This window comes from Mobula birostris, chromosome 16 (assembly GCF_030028105.1).
Source record: "Mobula birostris isolate sMobBir1 chromosome 16, sMobBir1.hap1, whole genome shotgun sequence".
NCBI classification, from domain to species: Eukaryota; Metazoa; Chordata; class Chondrichthyes; order Myliobatiformes; family Myliobatidae; genus Mobula; species Mobula birostris.
This window is the reverse complement of record NC_092385.1, coordinates 16,998,572-17,016,871: the sequence shown is the minus strand read 5'-3', so window position 1 is coordinate 17,016,871 and position 18,300 is coordinate 16,998,572. Positions and strand designations below refer to the sequence as shown.

At 41.8% G+C, this 18,300-nt stretch overlaps 2 protein-coding genes across 5 annotated transcripts in view; one reads left to right on the top strand and one right to left on the bottom strand.

Annotated features, from left to right (window-relative positions):
• Positions 1-290: 290 nt before the first annotated feature.
• Positions 291-17,269, top strand: LOC140211002 (MKRN2 opposite strand protein-like). Of its 3 annotated transcripts, XR_011889361.1 has the most exons (5): positions 291-590; positions 3,935-3,984; positions 4,980-5,142; positions 10,842-11,196; positions 16,800-17,269. XR_011889361.1 is itself a non-coding variant. In XM_072280338.1 (4 exons), the coding sequence occupies exons 1-4, from the start codon at positions 388-390 to the stop codon at positions 11,080-11,082; spliced, it is 657 nt and encodes a 218-aa protein (XP_072136439.1). In that variant the 5' UTR covers positions 291-387; the 3' UTR covers positions 11,083-11,376. The 3 variants fall into 3 exon arrangements, 2 of the variants coding, with proteins under 2 accessions (XP_072136439.1, XP_072136440.1); XM_072280338.1 differs by lacking the exon at positions 16,800-17,269 and having other exon boundaries at positions 10,842-11,376; XM_072280339.1 differs by lacking the exon at positions 16,800-17,269 and having other exon boundaries at positions 440-507; positions 10,842-11,376.
• The window catches only part of tsen2 (TSEN2 tRNA splicing endonuclease subunit), a 33,202-nt gene continuing 31,349 nt past the window's right edge, over positions 16,448-18,300 (bottom strand). For both annotated transcript variants that reach the window (XM_072280336.1, XM_072280335.1), the window contains exons 11-12: positions 17,673-17,762; positions 16,448-17,569 (exon numbers count right to left, since the gene is read on the bottom strand). In XM_072280336.1, the coding sequence (XP_072136437.1) occupies positions 17,510-17,569; positions 17,673-17,762 (150 nt within the window). In that variant the 3' untranslated portion in view covers positions 16,448-17,509. The remainder of the gene's footprint in view (positions 17,570-17,672; positions 17,763-18,300) is intronic.

Sequence of the window (18,300 nt, the reverse complement as noted above, 5' to 3'; positions counted from 1 at the left end):
AGGAAGCAAAACACAGCAGGGAAGGTGGGAAATATATAATTGCAGTGCATCAGCTGCATGAACGCCTGAAATGTAGACAGTCGCTTAAATTTCAATGGGAGTGGTGTCTCTTGTTTTTATCTCTGCAGGTCTCTTTGCAGTGAGTGGAACAGGAGCTCAATTTGACATAATCCGTCCACCTCGTCCAACATAATAGTTGGATCAGCAGCCAATCATCTTCCTGGCACGGGACAATTAATATTTAATACTAACGTTCAAGTTCTGATTGGCTTTTGTTACTGTCAATCGTGTAGACTCTGCCGAGGCAGCTGGGTGAAATCGGTATTTAAAGAGACCGCGGGATTGCCAAATTTGGATGACTTCCGTACTCCACCGGGGAAGAAGGGAATGGAGAATCGGATTATAACCTTTCGCCATTGTGGCAAAGATATTTATTGCTTTAATGTACCAGTGGAATGCCCGATCTGTGGCCAGAGTCTCTTAGGACGAAGACTGGAAGATGCCCCGGTCAGTATTCCCAACTGCTTTGTAGATGGGCATCATGAAAAATGTTCTTTCCTGATCAAACCTACTAAGGGATCGTTCCTGAGGTAAACAAAAATCTTGATAGTGGAACAGAAATATTAATTATCTATAATTTGCAGCCTTAAAATTACTCCGCAATCTGTTGTCCTCAAAACCTGATTCGATGGCTTATAGAAGAGTAAAGCACAGCACCAGGCTCTTCGGCCAGGACGTCGATGCTGACCGTGCTGCCAATTTAAACCGCATACCTGCCTGTTTATGGTCTATATCCCTCCATTCGCTGCCTGCTCACATCTATCTAAATGAGTCTTAAACATTTCTGTCGTGTTTGCTTCTCCTGGGAGTAGGTTCGGGCATCTACCACTGTTGGAGTTTAAAAAAAAGGTTTACTTCTTAAATCTCCTTTAAACTTTCCCCCTATGCCCTTAAAGTGGTTGGGTTTCCACTCTGGGGAGGAACAATCTGACCCTCTACCCTATGTATTGGTTGCCTCTCCTTCATTTACATACTTCTATCAGATCGCAACCCCCCCCACCCCCGCCTTCGATACTCCTGAGAAAACGATCCAAGTTTGCCCCACTTCTCCCTGTAGCCAATACTCGCCAATCTCGATGCGTCTCTTCTGCACGCTCTCCAAAGCCTCATTTCTCCTGCAGCGAGGCAACCAGACCTGCACACAATACTCCAGGTGCGGCCTCATCGAAGTTTTGTACAACAGCAACGTTTACACCTTTTACACTTAATGTTCCGAACAGTGAAGAGGCTTCTGTACTACCCCATCTGCTTGTGTTGTCCCTTTCTGAGGGACTCAGAGCCCTCTCTCTACATCAGTTCTAAAAATCCTGCCACTTAGTGCCAATGTTCCGCATACACTTGTCTTTGAAACTTCAACACCTCACACTTGCGCGGATTAAGCATCGTCTGCCATTTCCCTGCCTATCCACAACTTCTACATCCCGCTGAAGCCTTTGTCAGCCATCAATAACTTTGGCAATTTCTGTGTTATCTGCATCTTATTCATCAACCCACCAACATTTTCGTCTAAATCCCAGTCAAGAATTCGAAATGAAAGAAAGTAAGTCCAAGTTTACATTTTCTGCAGTACTGTGCAGTTCTGTCAGGCACATTTATGTCGCGAGGTTGCCGTAGACTTTTGCACAGCACTGTATTTGCCAGCGTGGAGCGGAGTGCGAGATTGTCAGTCTGGCGGGAGCAAAGGATGTCGAGAACGGTGAGGGTGGACGGGTGTGGGACAGGTGGCAGAGAAGGAGTGCCTGGGACGGGGATGGTGCGGGTGCAGGCACACCCAGCCCTGAGACTGCAGGCAAGGCTATTTGATTCCAATCAAATGATTTACTGATCATTTCGGAACGTCTCTCCGGTGCTCTCCGTTCCTCTCCGTTCCCTCCCCTCTCTCTACAGAGAAATACATATTATTACAGTACTGTGTACCCAAGCTATATTTCTGTGCCTAATACTCTCGCACTACTGTATATAATTTAATATGGAGGATAGATTAAGTGCGGTGACTAGTTGGTTCGTTCGGATTTGGGAGGCTGTCCAGTCCCATGCAATTTAGTTGCATGATCTGTTAAATATGCTTCCTATTTATTGCCTGTTCTTCTGCCCTTTGCGAACCAGTAGGACAGAGGGTTCATTATCTCTTTAATGTGAATAAATGTTCTGAAACCGCGAACTGTTGTTTTACGAAAACAAAAATAGAAACATGGCACATTTTAACATGAGTTTAATGCTTCTGAGAAAACAAATCCTCTGAATTTGTAGAACAAACTTTCAGCACTTCCTGCCAGTGGTTGTCATGAATAGGTGGATACAAGGAGCAAAGCAGACCTGACAGTTGCTGCGGCGAGGGTACTCTCAACGCGAACTCAGATTTCCCAAAACCTACACATGTTCCGACTTGGGTAGACCGAATGTTCGTGCTCTTCACAGAGCCTCTGATTGGATGCATCGTGTTTATGGTGATTGAATTCCTGAAGAATACCAATATCCAGAAATACAGCCGCTCACTCTGTTTCTTTACGGGTTACTTAGTTAAACGCCAGAAAACCATATTCCTTTGAAACTTGTCTCCGAGTCACAAGTTTGCATGCCAAGTCCCGACCTAACTTGACAGTTTAGAGCAGTGCTGAAGAGCTGCAATGGAATACTGCAGAGATCAGAATACTCCCCCCTCAAATAAAGGGAGGTAAGTAATCGGATCAACAAAAACAACAGGAAATCTGCAGACGCTGGAAATTCAAGCAACACACATCAAAGTTGCTGGTGAACGCAGCAGGCCAGGCAGCATCTCTAGGAAGAGGTACAGTCGACGTTTCAGGCCGAGACCCTTCGTCAGGACTAACTGAAGGAAGAGTTAGTAAGAGATTTGAAAGTGGGAGGGGGAGGGGGAGATCCAAAATGATAGAAGACAGGAGGGGGAGGGATGGAGCCAAGAGCTGGACAGTTGATCACCCCCTCCCCCTCCCACTTTCAAATCTCTTACTAACTCTTCCTTCAGTTAGTCCTGACGAAGGGTCTCGGCCTGAAACGTCGACTGTACCTCTTCCTAGAGATGCTGCCTGGCCTGCTGCGTTCACCAGCAACTTTGATGTGTGTTAATCAGATCAACAATTTTTTTTTGTTTAAATGGCCCGAGAACAAAATATTGAAGATGCCAATTTCCCTCGGGATCAATAAAGTATGACTATGACTATGACAATGACTATGCCTGAGCATTTGTTCTATTGATTGTTTCAGTAGGTTGCGCTTTATTTCATACGACCTTTGTTGCCGTCTCTCACTGCAATCCACGCGGGACGTGAAGAGTCACTTTCCAACTATAAAACATTTTGAGATGTGTCGATATCATGCGGATAGCAGCTACCCCCCTCCCACCCCGTGTGACAAAGTTTTGGATTTCTAACCCACAGTTGTCAAACAGATAATCTCTTTTACAAGTATAACAGTTTATAGGTTTTATGTAGGATTTCTTCCAGTGGTTAGCACACACAGGCACACCGATAGACGTGTCCGTTTACTGTGGAATTATTGGCTTACGTACAGTAGTAGTTGTAGGGTTGGTAACAAAAAGGCAATACGAGACCTAATGAAGGTTAGTTTTAAGTTGCATATTTTCTATTTTAAATTTCGTTCAAAACTTTGTTTCTTTTTTATGATTGAGACGTAAAAATCTCACTTTCCTTTCCACATTTACTGAAGCTTTCCTTTTCCTGAACGTCTTATCACATTTCAAAATCGCCGCACTTTCCCGTTTCTTTCTATGCCCGCTTTTCAAGATGATTTTTCGTTCCTGCCAGTCACCCTGTTCTCCAGCTAACATGGCTCCGTGAGATAGTCTTCCATAAGGACTGCACTTAACGCTCAGTAAAACTTATTTTTTCCTCAGAGAATATGATGGACAAGCTGATCTTCATGTTGGTATCTCAAATACTCAGGGTGAGTTCAAAATAAGACCATACTTCTTAGTTTGAACAAACGTTTAGAATTTAAGCACACGATAGGTACATTAAAACATATTGTATAAGGAAACAACATAGTGAAAGTAATTGAGCCAAAATTATTATGTGAACAAGGGAGTAGAGCGGAAACCTGATTGGTTAATCCTCATCCAATCAGGAGGGACAGACTACGGGGGTATAAATACCACCGGAGTCGATATGCCCACAGGCATCATTCCCGATGAAGATGGCGGAGTTTGTCAGTTATAATCGATACCTGAGAAGAGTTTATTTGTCATATATGCCGGGAAAGCACTAGATCATTTTTGTCACGTAATACTTTGAGCTTAATCATTTTAATATGAATGATGTAGAAATTTTGTTTGCAAATAATTTATGATATTAATAAATAATTGCTTGTATTCATAACTAGCCTACTTTCCAAATTTATTCTATTCCTCATGAAGTGCTGGACAAAACTATGGTATTGGTACTGTATCAGTAATGTTCGGTGATATGGTTCAGCAATATACTCAGGAGGTTTTTTCATGCATGAATTGATACAAACTGTTTCTTTGTGAACTTCTTTCCCCCCCCCCCCGTTTCAAAATGTTTCTTTTCTGTGTTGCTGAAAGTTTCAATAACATTTTACACTTAAGTGACCAAGGATTATGATACATTTTAAGGTGCTTGGAAGTAGGTACAGAGGAGATGTCAGGGATAAGTTTTTATGCAGAGGGTGGTGAGTGCGTGGAATGGGCTGGAATAGAGGCGGATGCAATAGGGTCTTTTAAGAGACTCCTGGATAGGTGCATGGAGTTTAGAAAAATAGAGGGCTATGGGTAACCCTTGGTAATTTCTAAAGTAAGTACATGTTCGGCACAGCATTGTGGGCCGAAGGGTCTGTATTGTTCTGTAGGTTTTCTATGTTTCTATCTTTTAGTTTTGCTTCCTGTAGTAACTCTTTAAGTTTTCGCTATTCTTTCATTGCAGGAATTGTGTACAACTACATTGAAACCGGTGTCCAAAGAGTTGACTGTGGTTGGGAGGAATGCATTTCTGTACCACTGGTACAATCAGACACATACAATTTAATTAACCAGTGGGATCTTTATTTGGAGCAATTCTCCACTGCTGACATATGGATACCAGACAGGTATGGACCATAGAACATTTTTTAGCCCATGAGGTTTATTTCAATAATTTCACCTTGCAAGCATAGGTTTTATCCTGGTGACACAAGAGACCGCATTTGCTGGAACATGGAGCAATATTTAATCTGCTGGAGGACTGTCGTGGGTTGAGCAGCATCGATGGGTGTGGGGGGGGGGAAGGAAAAAAGGAAATTGTCTTTTAAACTCACGAGAGAGCATAGGCCATCGACTTTTTGCTGTTGATGTTTCTGTAGCAGGCAATTTCTTTTTTACGAGGTCGAGTTTCTAGCTCGACGCTCAACACAGCAAACGGATGGAAAGCGGGGGAAAGGATGGCAGAATTTGTTAACGTTGTGGGGTGAGACCCTGCATTAAGATGGTATCTGCAACAATCCTGGTTTCTGTCATGTTTCCCCATGCTCTAATCTAGACCGGACATTCCCAAACTGGGGTCTACAAGCCCAGTTAATGGTAGAGGTCCATAGCATAAAAAAGGCTGGAAATCCCCGATCTAGATCATTTACAGTACACCGATTACCAGAGATTAAATGCTTTTCTAAAGCGTTAATTCCCTCTACATTCCTCACCACATTATCGCTCTCTACTTCTGTCAGTAGTGTGCTGAATAGTGCGTGTTGAATCACTCAGCTAGAACATTTGAAAGGGGTGTAAGAAGTTCCTTATCTGAAATTGAGCTCATGAATCACTGGGTGAAGTCATATTGGGATTGACTACTATAGGCAACCTCCAACTTGATGGCATGAATGTCGATTTCTCCTTCCGATTAATAATAAAAAATCCCTCCCCCTTTCCTCTTCTATTCTTCACTGGCTTTCTTTCCTCTTCTCACCTGCTTGTCCCCTCCTCCTTCCCTTTCTCCTATAGTCCACTTGCTCCTATCAGATTTATTCCTCTCCCACCCTACACGCCTGGCTTCACCTATCACCTTCTAGTAGTCATAGTCATAGTCATACTTTATTGATCCCGGGGGAAATTGGTTTTCGTTACAGTTGCACCATAAATTATAAATAGTAATAGAAGTAGTAATAGTCATGGAAATAATAAATAGTAATAGAAAATAGTAATAAATAGTTAAATAGTAATATGTAAATTATGCCAGTAAATTATGAAATAAGTCCAGGACCAGCCTATCGGCTCAGGGTGTCTGACCCTCCAAGGGAGGAGTTGTAAAGTTTGATGGCCACAGGCAGGAATGGCTTCCTATGATGCTCTGTGCTGCATCTTGGTGGAATGAGTCTCTGGCTGAATGTACTCCTGTGCCCACCCAGTACGTTATGTAGTGGATGGGAGACATTGTCCAAGATGGCCTGCAACTTAGAAAGCATCCTCTTTTCAGACACCACTGTGAGAGAGTCCAGTTCCATCCCCACAACATCACTGGCCTTACGAATGAGTTTGTTGATTCTGTTGGTGTCTGCTACCCTCAGCCTGCTGCCCCAGCACACAACAGCAAACATGATGGCACTGGCCACCACAGACTCATAGAACATCCTCAGCATTGTCCGGCAGATGTTAAAGGACCTAAGTCTCCTCAGGAAATAGAGACGGCTCTGACCCTTCTTGTAGACAGCCTCAGTGTTCTTTGACCAGTCCAGTTGATTGTCAATTCGTATCCCCAGGTATTTGTAATCCTCCACCATGTCCACACTGACCCCCTGGATGGAAACAGGGGTCACCGGTTCCTCAGGTCTACCACCAGCTCCTTAGTCTTTTTCACATTAAGCTGCAGATAATTCTGCTCAACCATGTGACAAAGTTTCCTACTGTAGCCCTGTACTCAACCTCATCTCCCTTGCTGATGCATCCAACAATGGCAGAGTCATCCGAAAACTTCTGAAGATGACAAGACTCTGTGCAGTAGTTGAAGTCCGAGGTGTAAATGTGAAGAGAAAGGGAGACAAGACAGTCCCCCGTGGAGCCCCAGTGCTGCTGATCCCTCTGTCGGATACACAGTGTTGCAAGCACACGTATCCACCTCCCCCCCCCCCAACCTTTTCACTTTGGTGTCTTCCCCCTTGCTTTCCAGTCTTAAAGGGGTCTTGGCCCAAAACCTCAATTGTTTGTTTATTTCCATAGATGCCATCTGATTTGCTGAGTTCCTCCAGCACTTTGTGTGTGTTGCTTTGATTTCCAACATCTGCAGACTTTCTAGTGTTTGTGATGTTAGCACTGATATGTGGGTCTGCCACTAAGAGATCAGCAAGCCTAAAACTTAACCCTCATGAGTTGTGGAGAAAGTATTCAAAGGAATCGTTCCTGTTACACAGATAACCAAAAACAAGAAAGCAAAAGTATACATAAATCTTGTTTTAAAGAAAAAAAAATCTGGTTTCTACTGCACATGAAGTTGCAGAATGGATCAAATGGAAATGTAAGTGCCCATTAAAAATCATTATGCTCCTACATATCCTCCATTTAGATAATTTAGCATATTAACTACAATATATACAAAACTTGAGAAACCTACATTTTAAACATAGAACATAGAATAGTACAGCACAGTACAGGCCCTTCGGCCCACAATGTTGTGCCGATCCTCAAACCCTGCCTCCCATATAAGCCCCCACCTTAAATTCCTCCATATACCTGTCTAGTAGCCTCTTAAACTTCACTAGTGTATCTGCCTCCACCACTGACTCAGGCAGTGCATTCCACACACCAACCACTCTCTGAGTAAAAAACCTTCCTCCAATATCCCCCTTGAACTTCCCACCCCTTACCTTAAAGCCATATCCTCTTGTATTGAGCAGTGGTGCCCTGGGGAAGAGGCGCTGGCTATCCACTCTATCTATTCCTCTTATTATCTTGTACACCTCTATCATGTCTCCCCTCATCCTCCTTCTCTCCAAAGAGTGAAGCCCTAGCTCCCTTAATCTCTGATCATAATGCATACTCTCTAAACCAGGCAGCATCCTGGTAAGTCTCCTCTGTACCCTTTCCAATGCTTCCACATCCTTTCTATAGTGAGGCAACCAGAACTGGACACAGTACTCCAATTGTGGCCTAACCAGAGTTTTATAGAGCTGCATCATTACATCGCGACTCTTAAACTCTATCCCTCAACCTATGAAAGCTAACACCTCATAAGCTTTCTTAACTACCCTATCCACCTGTGAGGCAACTTTCAGGGATCTGTGGACATGTACCCCCAGATCCCTCTGCTCCTCCACACTACCAAGTATCCTGCCATTTACTTTGTACTCTGCCTTGGAGTTTGTCCTTCCAAAGTATACCACCTCACATTTCTCCGGGTTGAACTCCATCTGCCACTTCTCAGCCCACTTCTGCATCCTATCAATGTCTCTCTGCAATCTTTGACAATCCTCCGCACTATCTACAACACCACCAACCTTTGTGTCGTCTGCAAACTTGCTAACCCACCCTTCTACCCCCACATCCAGGTCGTTAATAAAAATCACGAAAAGTAGAGGTCCCAGAACAGATCCTTGTGGGACACCACTAGTCACAATCCTCCAATCTGAATGTACTCCCTCCAACATTACCCTCTGCCTTCTGCAGGCAAGCCAATTCTGAATCCACCTGGCCAAACTTCCCTGGATCCCATGCCTTCTGACTTTCTGAATAAGCCTACCGTGTGGAACCTTGTCAAATGCCTTACTAAAATCCATATAGATCACATCCACTGCACTACCCTCATCTATATGCCTGGTCACCTCCTCAAAGAACTCTATCGGGCTTGTTAGACACGATCTGCCCTTCACAAAGCCATGCTGACTGTCCCTGATCAGACCATGATTCTCTAAATGCCCAGAGATCCTATCTCTAATAATCTTTTCCAACAGCTTTCCCACCACAGACATAAGGCTCACTGGTCTATAATTACCCGGATTATCCCTACTACCTTTTTTGAACAAGGGGACAACATTCGCCTCCCTCCAATCCTCCGGTACCATTCCCGTGGACAACGAGGACATAAGGATCCTAGCCAGAGGCTCAGCAATCTCTTCCCTTGCCTCGTGGAGCAGCCGGGGGAATATTCCATCAGGCCCCGGGGACTTATCCGTCCTAATGTATTTTAACAACTCCAACACCTCCTCTCCTTTAATATCAACATGCTCCAGAATATCAACCTCACTCATATTGTCCTCACCATTATCAAGTTCCCTCTCATCGGTGAATACTGAAGAGAAGTATTCATTGAGGACCTCGCTTACTTCCTCAGCCTCCAGGCACATCTTCCCACCTTTATCTCTAATCGGTCCTACCTTCACTCCTGTCATTCTTTTTTTCTTCACATAATTGAAGAATGCCTTGGGGTTTTCCTTTACCCTACTCACCAAGGCCTTCTCATGTCCCCTTCCTGCTCTTCTCAGCCCCTTCTTAAGCTCCTTTCTTGCTTCCCTATATTCCTCAATAGACCCATCTGATCCTTGCTTCCTAAACCTCATGTATGCTGCCTTCTTCCACCTGACTAGAATTTCCACCTCACTTCTCACCCATGGTTCCTTCACCCTACCCTTCTTTATCTTCCTCACTGGGACAAATTTATCCCTTACATCCTGCAAGAGATCTCTAAACATTGACCACATGTCCATAGTATATTTCCCTGCAAAAACATCATCCCAATTTACACCTGCAAGTTCTAGCCTTATAGCCTCATAATTTACAGTTCCCCAATTAAAAACTTTCCTGTCGTCTCTGATTCTGTCCTTTTCCATGATAATGCTAAAGGCCAAGGAGTGGTGGTCACTGTCCCTCAGATGCTCACCCACTGAGAGATCTGTGACCTGACCCGGTTCATTACCTAGTACTAGATCTAGTATGGCATTCCCCCTAGTTGACCTGTCCACATACTGTGACAGGAATCCGTCGTGGACACACTTAACAAACTCTGCCCCATCTAAACCCTTGGAACTAATCAGGTGCCAATCAATATTAGGGAAGTTAAAGTCACCCATGATAACAACCCTGTTATTTTTGCACCTTTCCAAAATCTACTTCCCAATCTGCTCCTCTGTATCTCTGCTGTTACCAGGGGGCCTACAGAATACTCCCAACAGAGTAACTGCTCCCTTGCTGTTCCTGACTTCCACCCATACTGACTCAAAAGAGGATCCTGCTACATTACCCACCCTTTCTGTAGCTGTAATAGTATCCCTGACCTGTAATGCCACCCCTCCCCCCCTTTTTCCACCCTCTCTATCCCTTTTAATGCACTGAAATCCAGGAATATTGAGAATTCATTCCTGCCCTGGTGCCAGCCAAGTTTCTGTAATAGCCACAACATCATAATTCCATGTATGTTTCCAAGCTCTCAGTTCATCACCTTTGTTCCTGATGCTTCTTGCATTGAGGTACACACACTTCAGCCCTTCTACCTTACTGTCTTTACACCGTTTATTCTGTTATTCTGTTTCTCTTTCCTCAAAGCCTCTCTATATGTTAGATCTGGCTTTACTCCATGCACTTAAGCCCACCTTGCCATCATTAACCAACATAAACAATCCCAAATTTACTCCTCCATTTCTACTATTCAGCTCTTCATTCCTCTTCGCCAGTGTCATGCTCTTCTGTCTCTAAGTCTCACTTGATACATAATGGTTGATGACGTTCCATACATCACATTACCTTTTCCATTTACGTTAACTGTTCAAAGTGGTATTTGGACTATCACAATTGTATTCAATTTTCTGAATATGATTATCATTTGTGTTTCTAGGTATGATGAATATGAGCACAACTGCTATTCCTTTGCATTGACCTTCATCAATCGTGTCTTGGCAGCACAGAGTAAACGGCAGCTGAGTAGGATGGAATTTACCGAGAGGTTTGTGGTTCCACGGACAAAGCGAGCCTCCAAGTACATCACACTTTATCGAGAGCTATGCAGAAGCTACTACTATATTGCAGATGATATCCAAACTGAAGAAGTTAGCACCCAGTTTTTAAAAAAAAACTGAACAGCTCGTCTAAATTCATGACTTTAAAAATCACTACTCAGTGAAATGTGCAGAAAAATTAAACTTGCATTGATTAATAGAGTTGCATTTCCTCCTATGTCCATTAGTTACAAGGTAATTTTATTATAAATCAACCACTAATTATTTTTCTAACTACACAGATTATGACAAATGGAACTACTATAAATAACTGAAGTAAAATAATATTTTATTTTGCTGTAAATGGTCCTGAATACTGGAGGTGCATGCAGTATTGTTCTCAAGATCACACAATAAAATTGTAGTTTAAATTTTGTCCAAGGTAATAAGCTACATTCATACATTGGAAGTGTGTGTGAATTATTGTGTGGTAGTGTCAGCAACCCCAGGTTTGCATGGAAGAAAGCAGGCAGGGTTTCTTGTACTGCTTGCTTCATAGTTGAACACTCTGGAAACTGTAAGTAAACCCTTCAGGCTTCAACATCAGTACAATGTGAAACCAGCCTAGCTTCTGCAGTCTCCAAATGCATGTGGGAAATAATGCTAACTGTGCTTCAGTATTCAGTTTTTCCCATGCAAGTCTCTCTTGGACTTGCACTTTAAGGCTGGGACTTAGTGAGCAAAATGTGCCATTGGGCTAAATCACTGGCCTCCATTTGTTGTTCAAAAATCATTTGAATAGAGATTCTTGACTTGTAGATCTAAGTGAGTTTCTTTTTTTTCAACAAGTATTTTGTTCGCTAAAACTATAAGACACAGGAACAGAATTAGACCAGTGTAGTTTCATTTATTTCAAAATATTAATACATTTTCAAATATTTAGAATTTCATAATTGCTTTCACTTTAAATAGTTTGTAAGTTATTCCAATATTAATAGTTTTGATTAAAATAATTAAAAAAAGCTTTTTGGACAGAGTTATTAAAAAAAACACACCTGAGGTTAAGATAGAAGATAAAAATCTTTTCCCAGCATTGTCTGCTGTTAAAGGATGTTAGGGTACTATGGAAGGGCATCATCTTTACCCAAGTAGCAAGATGAGGCAGGCAGGTGAGGGGGCAGCAGACTTTTAATTCAGCAGGGTTCACCTCACAGATATTAACATAGAAAACCTACAGCACAATACAGGCCCTTCAGCCCACAAAGCTGTGCTGAACATGTCCTTACCTTAGAACTACCTCGGCTTTACCCACAGCCCTCTATTTTTCGAAGCTCCATGTAGCCATCCAGGAGTCTCTTAAGAGACCTTATTGTTTCCACCTCCCCCACTGCCACTAGCAGCCCATTTCACGCACTCACCACTCTCTGTGTAAAAAACTTACCCCTGACATCTCCTCTGTACCTAATTCCAAGCACCTTAAAACTATGCTCTCTCATGCTAGCCATTTCAGCCCTGGGGAAAAGCCTCTGACTATCCACACAATCAATGCCTCTCATTATCTTGTGCACCTCTATCAGGTCACCTCTCATCCTCTGTCGCTCCAAGGAGAAAAGGCCGAGTTCACTCAACCTGTTCTCATAAGCCATGCTCCCCAATCCCGGCAACATCCCTGTAAATCTCCTCTGCACCCTTTCTATGGTTTCCATGTCCTTTCTGTAGTGAGGCGACCAGAACTGAGCACAGTACTCCAAGCGGGGTTTGACCAGGGTCCTATATAGCTGCAACATTACCTCTTGGCTCTTAAACTCAAGGTCATGATTAATGAGGGCCAATGCACCATTTGCCTTCTTAACAACAGATTCAACCTGCGTACCAGCTTTGAGTGTCCTATGGACTCGGACCCCAAGATCCCTCCGATCCTCCGCACTGCCAGGAGTTTTACCATTAATGCTATTTTCTGCCATATTTGACCTACCAAAATGAACCACCTCACACTTATCTGGGTTGAACTCCATCTGCCACCTCTCAGCCCAGATTTGCATCCTATCAATGTCCCGTTGTAACCTCTGATAGCCCTCCACACTATCCACAACACCCCCAACTTTTGTGTCATCAGCAAATTCACTAACTCATCCCTTCACTTCCTCATCCAGGTCATTTATAAAAATCACGAAGAGTAAGGGTCCCAGAACAGATCCCTGAGGCACACCACTGGTCGCTGGCCTCCATGCAAAATATGGCCCGTCTACAACCACTCTTTGCCTTCTGTGGGCAAGCCAGTTCTAGATCCACAAAGCAATGTCCTCTTGGATCCCATGCCTCCTTTCTCAATAAGCCTTGCATGGGGTACCTTAGCAAATGCCTTGCTAAAATCCATATAAACTACATCTACGGCTCTACCTTCATCAATGTGTTTAGTCATATCCTCAAAAAATTCAATCAGGCTCGTAAGACACAACCTGCCTTTGACAAAGCCATGCAGACTATTTCTAATCATATTATGCCTCTCCAAATGTTCATAAATCCTGGATCTTCTCCATCAATTTACCAACCACTGAAGTAAGACCGGCCTATAATTTTCTGGGCTATCCCTACTCACTTTCTTGAATAAGGGAACAACATCCACAACCCTCCAATCCTCCAGAACCTCTCCCGTCCCCAATGATGTTGCAAAGATCATTGCCAGAGGCTCAGCAATCTCCTTCCTCACTTCCTACAGTAGCCTGGGGTACATCTCATCCGGTCCTGGTGACTTACCCAACGATGCTTTCCAAAAGCTCCAGAACATCCTCTTCCTTAATATCTACATGCTCAAGCTTTTCAGTCCACTGCAAGTCATCCCTACAAGCGCCAAGATCCTTTTCCATAGTGAATACTGAAGCAAAGTATTCATTAAGTACCTCCTCTATTTCCTCCAGTTCCATACACACTTTTCCACTGTCACACTTGATTGGTCCTATTCTGTCACGTCTTATCCTCTTGCTCTTCACATACTTGTAAGATGCCTTGGGGTTTTCCTTAATCCTGTACGCCAAGGCCTTCTCAGGGCCCCTTCTGGCTCCCCTAATTTCATTCTTAAACTCCTTCCTGCTCGCCTTATAATCTTCTAGATTCCTATCATTACCTAGTTTTTTGAACCTTTTGTAAGCTCTTCTTTTGGAATCTTGAAGCTGATATCAAGGATAATACTGCATCACCATCATGGTCACAGCTGAAGCCTCACTGATGAGAATTGGATCAGAATTTCAACTATGTTTTTGATATGGCGTATCCTCACTCTTAAAACTCATGATAAACTAAAGCCCTGTTGAGTGAAGTGTAATTAAGGTGTTGACCAAGTATCAGCTTCCCCATGTTAAACAGATGCCTGTTAAGGGAATAACCTTTTAGGAGAACTTCATACTTACCGCAAGTGATTGCACTATTAGTACTACTACTAATAATAATTAAGTTTTTTAAACAGCATTCCAAGCTGCAATTACTGTTCTAATTTAAAAAAATATACACAGACACACACACATATACATACATTATTGTGTGGAACAACTGCTGCTGGAATCCCTCAGAACATGCCTGGATGATATCCCACATTGTACACTTTGTGAACTTGAAGTAATCCAAGTCTCAGCTTTAATCTTACAAAACAAAAACAAATCAGAACTACAAATGATCCAGAGAATGAAAGGGTTAACACATGACCAGCATTTGATGGCTCTGGGCCCCTGCTTGCTGGAGTTTAGAAGAATGAGGGTAGTTCTCACTGAAACCTATTGAATAGGGAAAGGCCGAGATATGGAGAGAATATTTCCAGTAGTGGGATAGACCCAGTCCAGAGGGCACAGTCTCAGAATAGAAAGATGCTCCTTCAGAACAGAGATGAGGAGGAATTTCATTAGCCAGAGAATGTTGGATCTGTGGAATTCATTGCCTCAAAGGCCAAGTTGTTTGATAAATTACAGCAAAGGTTGATTAGTAAGGGCATCAAAAGTTATCAAGGCAGGAGAATGGGGCTGGGGGAAAAGGAAACCAGCCATCATCGAGTGGCAGAGCACAGAGTGAGCCGAGGGGCCTAATTCTGCTATGTCTTATGGTCGAAATCTAGAAGCGACTGCTTTTTCATCCCAGGATCCTATGTGCTTGCCTTGCACTGCTTTCAATTACCTTCTGTACTTCAAGAATTGTCAAGATTACTCAAAAATACTTGCATGAATAGATTTTTAATGATTAGTCCATGCTTGAGCAACAGTCAATTAAATTTCTCACAGAGTAAGGTTTCAGAAGTTCCCAATTACCAACATTAAGGTGATTGATGTGCACTTCCACTTCTAAGATTTATCCTACCATTATAAAATAATTGATCGCAGTGTATCAGATACAATCTACAGTGCTTTGGCATCAGACTTGTGTTGTTAATAGTGTAGCATCTTTCTCAGCCAACTAAAGGATGCATCCCTTATGAATGAGTGGCTGATTCGCTGTGAATGTTATGTTTTCTTCTAATCCAAATGTGGTAGTTTTGATCACGATTTACAGAACGAAACAGAACATTCACCATATGATACAAGCAATCTGGGAGTCCAGTGGTCTCAGGGATTTAGATAGAAAGGCCATATACATAACATCATATCTTCATTTTACTCTGAGGCACACAGCCATAAATTTGGGAGGCAGCATTGGAAAACTCATGTGGAACAAATGAGGGGACCCCTAAAGAAATGAACTGCTGAAGATGGTCACCTGTGAAATTCAAAAACAAGTCCACGATTAAAATAAACCATTATTCTTCAGTAATTTGAGCGAATGATTTCCTGGGTTTTGGAGAAATACATCTCCATTTGACAAATAACTAAAATATTGCAGCAATTAGTTATAGCAATCCAATTTGCAAGAATGAGTAACATTCATTTCTAAAGACAAAAAAAAACCCTATTGCCAGTTGATGGATCTTTGTTTTAATCACAACTCCAATGTTCATTAGAAAATATCCTTTACACAGAGGAATTTAACAATTGTTAAATTTATTCGTCCTTATGTAAAGAATTGTTTTATTTCAATTTTGTAAATAATTATTCTATGTCCTTAGTATGACAAACCTACCAGTTCTTGTGTAATTTAAGACTAGATGCTAAAAGGATACCTGAAGCAAAATGATCTTTTAGTCTGGTTAAGTAATAATACTAATATAACAGTCTTTCAGATTAGGATTTTTCCAATTGCTTTGTAAATATTTTAACAGACTTAAAAATCAGAATTTGACCTGCCTCATTCACAAGGGCCGTCTTTCACATAGCTCATGACAGACAGATCAGTTTTCAAGAAGTTTCCATTGAGTGTGCGAGTAAAAAGAGTAAACCACTGTAATTGTGGCTGCGCGGCAGTGTGGAACGAAGGGATTAATCATGAAAAATAAATATGATGTATAAACTCTAATCTGTGAGTATAAGTTAACAGTTGCAATTATAAGGTAATGTACTGGTGTGAATGAAGTCACAGTACTGCAGTGTAGTTAATTTGGTGATTTTTGCAGTGGCTTCATGTTATGTTTATTTCTCAGAAAGAATTAGTTTCAATCAATCATTTCCCTAGACTTAAGAAGATTTGACTTGTTCAAACGTACAAAGAGTTAAAAATAGCAAAGATCAGTACTGGAAATAATGTGATCAGTATTTAGAAAGTGAAGTCACATTTCAAATGCAAATCTTTCACTGAAGTTCGCACTTACGTTTTACTTTAATTCATATTCTGATTTTAAAAAATAGTTTTCAACACATCTTTTAAGTTAGCATATTTTTACATTACAAATGAAATATTGCAAGTTTAATAATACTTAATCTGTTATGTGACCATTTGTCTTCCAGCTCACTTAATAATAACGTAGGTCGCATCCGGAATTTTTCTGGGTAGCAGGCAATTTCCTCCCTTGCCGTTCTGACGTAGTGGGGAACCGCGTACGAGGCAAGTTACAGCAGTGGTTTGCCATTGCCTTCTGCCGAGTGAGTTTTCTTTCCCCCCAAAGAGATCACCAGCTCTTAACCCCACACGGATGGAAAGCGTGCCGGAGGGAGCCGGCTGGGTTTGAACTCCAGAACCTCCGCCCCGCAGTCCAGTGCTGATGCCACTACGCCACCAGCCGGGTCACTTATTAATGCACAAAATTCTTGCAATCCATGGACACACTAATCACATATTGCAAGGCTGCCAACTGCAGTGCCTGGATATCTGGTTGAAGCAAAATTAAGGTCGAGAACAAACTAAACTCTACTGGCGTTCAACTTCTTGCTCCCTTTAAGCTCTCTGGGTTCAATGGAAAATATATTAACTATGTAGCATGCATAAATAAACAAATTATATGCATTGGGATAATAAGAGTCTGAGTAATCCAAAAGATCTACTAGTCTGGTACCACCATATTCTTGGTATCCTGGATAGCGAAGTTGCATAGCATTTACAAATGAAATCACAGTTTTAAAAAAGAAAGTCTTGTTCCAAATCTTATTGCTTTTTTTTTTTAATTGCTCTTGCCATGGTTCCAAATAAATTTATTTGATCCCAACATGTAATTGAAAAGCTACAACTCCTCCTGATCAGTGCGTTCCCGGGAAGAAATCCAACGATTTACAATCAATTCCTGAAACGAGATAAAATTATTTTACAGTATTTCCTTTGCTTCAGAACCAAACTACAAACATTAATGCAATAATTAAACTTTTCACCAAAAGAAATCTTGGCACCTGAACTTTAATTTTCTTCATACAATCTGGTGTTGTCATTTCTTCCTCAGTCATATTTGATGGCTTAATCAAGTAGCACAACAGAAGCTCCTGAAAGAAAACGATAAATTTTTAGTGTCCATACTAAAACAGAAACTACTGACATTGCACAAGCAGTTTATCAGTATCTTATGGACTAAGAATGCTTTCATCAGACTTGATATTGGGGAAAACCTAAAACAACCTTCAGATGTTTCCTGACCTGCAGCATATCTATGCAATTTTCAGTCAATTTTAGCATTCATTTTATTTTTAAGTCAACAAAAAGATTTTGACTTTTACTAATCTGTTTAAAAGCTACTACAAAGAAATTAACAGCAAGCACATTTCATTGTGCTTCCTCTACTGACGCTGGAAGACCTGCTGAATATCCTTAGTATTTTCTGCTTTTATGTCAGATTTCCAGAATCTGTAGTTTCTTGTACTTCCCATGGTTTGTAAATGACTGTTGACAATAATTATATACAGATAAATTAGCCTCCAACCTGATGCAATGAATATTGATTTCGCCTTCTGGTTAAAAAAAAAACCTCCCCCTTCCTTCTTCTATTCCCCACTCTGGCCACTTATCCCACTCCCAGAATGGTGT